The sequence below is a fragment of the Pygoscelis adeliae genome, unplaced genomic scaffold (genome assembly GCF_000699105.1).
Source record: "Pygoscelis adeliae isolate BGI_AS28 unplaced genomic scaffold, ASM69910v1 Scaffold79, whole genome shotgun sequence".
NCBI lineage: Eukaryota > Metazoa > Chordata > Aves > Sphenisciformes > Spheniscidae > Pygoscelis > Pygoscelis adeliae.
The window spans coordinates 2,249,226-2,254,845 of NW_008825532.1; the positions used below are offsets into that span (position 1 = coordinate 2,249,226).

The 5,620-nt window shown below is 45.7% G+C and overlaps 2 protein-coding genes across 5 annotated transcripts in view; both read right to left on the bottom strand.

Moving 5' to 3' along the window:
* Positions 1-5,620, bottom strand: part of CMC4 (C-x(9)-C motif containing 4) — a 10,055-nt gene that overhangs the window by 2,085 nt on the left and 2,350 nt on the right. For 2 of the 4 annotated variants that reach the window (XM_009331649.1, XM_009331646.1), the window contains exon 2: positions 2,706-2,773. In XM_009331649.1, coding sequence (XP_009329924.1) covers positions 2,706-2,763 — 58 coding nt within the window. In that variant the 5' untranslated portion in view covers positions 2,764-2,773. Of the gene's footprint in view, positions 1-2,705; positions 2,774-3,734; positions 3,748-3,998; positions 4,051-5,620 lie in introns of those variants that run through there. The other 2 variants (XM_009331650.1, XM_009331648.1) reach the window with 2 other exon arrangements.
* The window catches only part of MTCP1 (mature T-cell proliferation 1), a 3,803-nt gene continuing 2,185 nt past the window's right edge, over positions 4,003-5,620 (bottom strand). Inside the window, exons 2-4 of the mRNA XM_009331645.1 lie at positions 4,476-4,659; positions 4,204-4,374; positions 4,003-4,050 (exon numbers count right to left, since the gene is read on the bottom strand). Of these exons, the coding sequence (XP_009329920.1) occupies positions 4,003-4,050; positions 4,204-4,374; positions 4,476-4,583 (327 nt within the window). The 5' untranslated portion in view covers positions 4,584-4,659. The remainder of the gene's footprint in view (positions 4,051-4,203; positions 4,375-4,475; positions 4,660-5,620) is intronic.

Sequence of the window (5,620 nt, forward strand, 5' to 3'; positions counted from 1 at the left end):
CAGCTGAATCCAGCTGCACAGAGCCAGTGACACAACCACCTTCCACACAAAGGTCCCACCTCTAGCTTAGGCTGTCCCTTAGCCACACAACTATTACTTGACCTCCTTTCACCTTCATAGGCTTCTCCTCTTGGACACTGCCAGAGCTGTGACACGCAGCTAAACGAGGTCCTAGTCTGACCTGGGATGACTAGGCTCACGTCTTTGTGCACGGCACAGCTATGCCCACCTCTGTACTTTCTCCATATTGCCTTTGTTTCTGGCTCAGAGAGATTTCACTGCACCGGCAGGTTTCAGGCACTGCAGGACACAGGTGAGTTGTCCAGCATCCTTTCTGCCCTAGCGCTTTGCTGGCTGCCACTGTTGGCTGAGGTGGCAAAGCCCACAGTGCTTTGCAGGGCTGGCCACCAGGCTCTCAGAGAGAAGCCCTGCAGGTATGTGAGCAGACTGAGTCTGTGGCTTGAATTAATAACTACTTGCCTGTCTGCATAGTAGTGCAGGGTGTGCAGAGCTACCCACTCTGCTTTGGATGAGCTACACAACCACTACACAGCTGCACTCACCCCCCACAAGCCGCTGATTTTTAAAAGACTAAAAGAAGCAACAGCAACCCAATGTGAGACAAACACAGCACCCACTGGTGAGCCCAGAAAGCAGCAGTGAATGGCTTCCGGTTAATGAGCAAGCCAGCCCACTCTGATCGCTGGGCTATGAATTCCCTAACTGGGTTGGTGAGTGACCTGTAACACAAGCACAGAGATCACCCCTGAGAAAAAGGTTATGGTAATGTTACAGCCTTGTGCAAGCTGGCAGCCTTGGAGGCATGGCAGGCCCTTGGAGAGGAGAGCTAATCTCTCTCTGCCATAACATGCTAATGATGAGTGCTCCAAGGCTCTCCTAACCGTTCCTCTGCCTGTGCAGGTTTGTTTCTAAAACTACAGCTACATACAGCCACACCCTGCTATCTGTCAGGGATGCATTCCTGAAAAGCACAATGGTTAGTTGTACAACAGATAGCAAAACACAAAAGAGATTTACAGTGGGCATTCAGTCTCACAGAGGAAGCAGGCAAGATCTTTTGGACTCCCAAAGGTCCTGCTTCTGCACTGTGTACACTGTCTCTGTGTATTTGTCAGTTAAGGCTCTGTATACATCCTGTATCGCATTAATTCTTACAGGGAAAAATTGCTTTGCTGTCTGTCAACTCAGCTGCTTCATCCGTGCAACTCAGACAACTCCACAGTATGACAATACATGAACAACAACAGCACTCCAAAATGATAGCTACAGAAGTGGTGGACAGCAGAGTGCGCATGTAGCAAAGAGCTTCTTTGCTAACACTTAACCATTCAGATCAAATATGTACACAAACCTACACAGGTAAAACACTTGGAATAACCTCCATGAATGTTATAAAAAGAACATTGCCACAGATGGGACCAAAACAGGGTCAAACATTAGCTTTTATGTGCAGTTACTATGAGGGGAGAAGGCAGCCAAAGGTAATAGATGAAGGTAAAGACAGTAAAAGGTAATATCTAGACAAATGTTGGGGACATGTAGAGGGGGTTGTTTGAGCCCTTGCTTTGAGCTGAACACAGCTTTCAGAAAACAATCCTGGGAAAGACCGACATCTACCAATAACTGACTATTGCTTTCCCCTTCTTTCTCCCAGATGCTTTTCCTCCTATGCTCCTCCCCAGCCACCGGCGTTGTCGTGTTACCTGCACAGATTGCAATCACTATGTTTGCTGCAGCCTGCAAAGCCACCCCTCTACTTCCCCAGCAGGACCCCTCCTCCCTCCCTGCTATATTTTAGCTAACCTCTTGTAGTCTGCAAATAAATTAAAGGCAGAAATGAGTTGCTGTGGAACTGGCCTGGCTAACTTTAGCTGTGGCATCACTAGCCTCCTGCCTCATCGTCCCTGGGCTAACACAGCGAGTTATTCTCACATGAAGCTCAGAGCATGCTGGCTAAGGGCTCTACCAGATGAGTCAGGAAGAACTCCCGTATGGCTGAGCTGCCTTGGCATAGAGGAATGTTTTCTCTTATTCATTCTATAAGGCAAATCCTTTTCCAAGAACAACCAAAATTTTTTAAAAATGTCCTCTGCAAGTAACAAGCCTGCTCTCCCCAACTCAGGCTCTCAAAACACATTATCGCATAAGCTCCCTCGCCCCTACAAATATTCAGCTAAGCTAATACAAAACAGCTGTTAAAGGTCTCCAGAGGGAGACCATCTCATACCTTGAGGCCAGACCACATATACCTAACCCGTTCCTGACAGACATCTGTCTGCCTCTTAAAATACCACTGGAGCTAGAAGCTCTGCAGTCTTCTCATACAATCCACCCACTACCCACTCTGTAAGAGAGCTTATTATAATGTCTAGCTCTCCCCGCCTACAGCTGAGTCCCAAGACTACACATGGGATCTCACTACCAGCATGGAGAACACTCTGAAATAAGCACAACGTTACTATTACAAACGCTCTGTTTTGTACTAATGGTGTCTCGTTATTTACAATCAAGCACAGGGGAACTCTATCAAAACCAGACATTATAATTTTGTTTGCTATGCAACTGGGTGATGCTAATGTGCTTGCTTTCTTCATTCTCAAGGTGAAAGGAGAACAGGGTTAAGTTAAAAGAATTAAGTTCCACCAAAAATCAAGACACCGGAAAGACAAAATGACACTTGGTACCTTGCAAGCATTTCTGTATTTCACAGGCTTGTTTCTGGCAGGGATCCTTCTGGGACATGTTCAGAGAACTAAAATGATAGGAAAATGTTACTGTAGAAACAACGTGCTTTTCAGAGGGCGGGGGGGGGGCAAGATACTGTCTTAAAGCCAAGGCTTTAAAGAGCTCCCAATTTCCCTCTCTGTCACAGACAGTTCAGAAAACATCTATTGCTGCTTGCAGATGCCTGCCAACATACACAAGAATTCTCTGTGTCTGGCTAAAGGATGATAATGTGGACAATGAATACGGGAAGTTTTATGTTGCTAGGCTTGAAGGCCTTTTTCTTTTCTCTGGTCAAAATGTGTTCTTTTCTACTTGGATGCACAAAGATTCCAGCAAAGATTCAAATTAACATGTCTGACTAATTTTTAACAGTTCTGTGCCTCTAGACCTTATACTAAAACATGTATTTATGTAAAAGACCTCTCTGTGAGCTCTACACAACCAAGGATTTGGTGTTAGTCATATAACTGCAGCTGGAGGAGGCATTTAAAAAAACAACCAAACAAAACAACTTAGTTGTGTATGTCCTATAAAGACAACACGGAGAGCTTTTTGTTTTGTTTTGTTCCAGGAAAAAGTCTCTTGGAAATCCGCCTCCCCCCCCCCCCCGCAAACCAGACTGGAGGACAGCTCCATCTTGTTCAAAACCCTAGAAAGCAGGATTTCAGACACTCAATTTGACTTTCTGCAGCTGTGACACCTGTAACTGTGATCTTCCATGAGAGATCAAAAGACAAGCAAAAACCGGTGGTACTAGTAGTTGGATGGGAGACCTCTACAGGAAAGCACCGCTGTTACCGAAAGCAGTGGTGGGACTTCCGCTCTCTCTGAGCCACAGTTCAGCTCCTGCCCCTGCCCAAAGCTAGGGAGGTGCTGGCTTTCAAATTTCTGATAATTCACCAGCCCACAGCACTTTTCAATATCGCTAGGGCATTATTTCCAGCATCCTGGCCAAACTCCACTTGGGGCAATTATATTCTGCCTACCTAGAACTCCCCCTGACGTTTCACTTGGACACAATACTCCTCTTCACTGCCTGTCCTAAACTCTTGTGTGATGTTGCTGTGTGTTGTTTAACTGCTTCCACCTCAGAGGTGGCTGCATTTCAGTGGAGAGAGAATCATTTATTGTACAAAATATACAACGACATCTTCCTAGAGCCACTGCTCCTGAAAGACAAAAATTCATATTAAAGAATGACTGGGAATAAACAGAGCACAGTACAAAGCAGGGGTAATGTCTACACATACCAGATTAATCACCAGGCACGAGTTTAAGCAGCAGTTCTTCAACACCACCAAGCTGTAAGCGACAAGGAAAAGTTCAATACGTCTACAGTTACTGTGGCTGAGCTAATGGACTTCAACAAAATAACAGTCCTTTGCCGTCCCTCAAGGATCTCAAATGACTTCACAAACAGGCATGACTATGGTCTATTGTTGCCACCATCCTTACCATGAGATGGTGCTCTATCTCCCAAACGCGAGAGTTACTATCCCTGTACTGCTCACCCTGGGACAGCTGCCACATATGAGGCAGCCGGGATGGGGGGAGCTGGCTGGGTCGCAGCGCCTCACCCAGGGGAACCTGAACTCTTTGGATCCGAGCCCTCAGCATACCTTCCTCCTGGGGGAAAGTAACAAAAAGAGCAGGCAGTTACTGGCAATACAGTAGAGGCACCTGCAATAGCAAAGCTACAATCACTGGGAAGCTCAAAGGACACTTGCCTCTTCCGCAGCCACAAGCCACGTTTTGCGGTGCTCATCGCAGTAAACACCTACGCGTCGCACCCACAGTCGGACAGGAGGAGCGCCAGCGTGCCCTCCTTCTGCCATTCCCTCAGTCACTTCAGGATGCTCCCGTTAGGTGGATGGCATCAACCCGCAGGATGCACGCATGGTCTCTTTAGCTCTGAATACATTCACGGAGAAAGCTCTCAGACCTGAAAGGCACCTCTGAGTGGCGTCTGACTTATTGTATGAGATGCTATGTGCTGAAATGTCCCTAAAAGTCAGCTTGGGAAACTAAGGCGGTGCCTAAGTGAACAGAAATTTCATAACAAGTTGTACACTGGGACATGCATGCTGTATGGCGTTTGTAAGGCATTCTGGGGCAAAAAGTGCTATTGGTACAAAGTTAAACCCTGTGAATATTGGCTTTGCTTATTCCACTAACAGTCCTATTAACAGTCTTTGTGTAAAATAGGGGAAAAAAAAAAAGAAAAAGAAAAAAGTGATTTACACAGGAGTTCCGTGGCTAATGATGGTCTAAATCCCAAAAGCAAAACTTGTGACAAGAGGTGAAATTAGCTTAACAAGAACGAAGATCACTCTGGAGACAAAACATGAAACTCCGTATGCACGACTCTCATATTTGGAACTTGCAGAGCTGTCATTGTGAAGGGTCCTTCGTCTCATCTCTCAAGAGGATGGCAGCATTGTCCATTCATACACAAGCTTCTCGTGAAAGCTCTCGTGACTTTGCGTAGTTCGGCTTTTAGATGGTTACAGAGAGCCACCGATACCAGCAGGGGCAAAGGAATTTTGGACATTGAGGTGGTTCTTCCTACCGGAATTTTTGTTTAACAGCAAGTTTATCTGTATACCAGTTAGATCAAGCTGAGCCATTAGCAAATGAAGGTCAGGGGAAATGATTCTCTCTTTGAACCCTAGAAGAGGTAATCAAAATGGTACAGACAGTCTTCATTCTTTATCTAGGTTTAAAGTAGAACAGAATTAAACTGTAATACATATAACATCCTCCTGCTATGAAGCAGATGCAATATTCCTATCCCAGTGAAACACAGTGGTCTTCTGAAAACTTGTAAAGTTATAAGGCACATTTCAGACAGGAGCAAGAAAATCTGGGTACA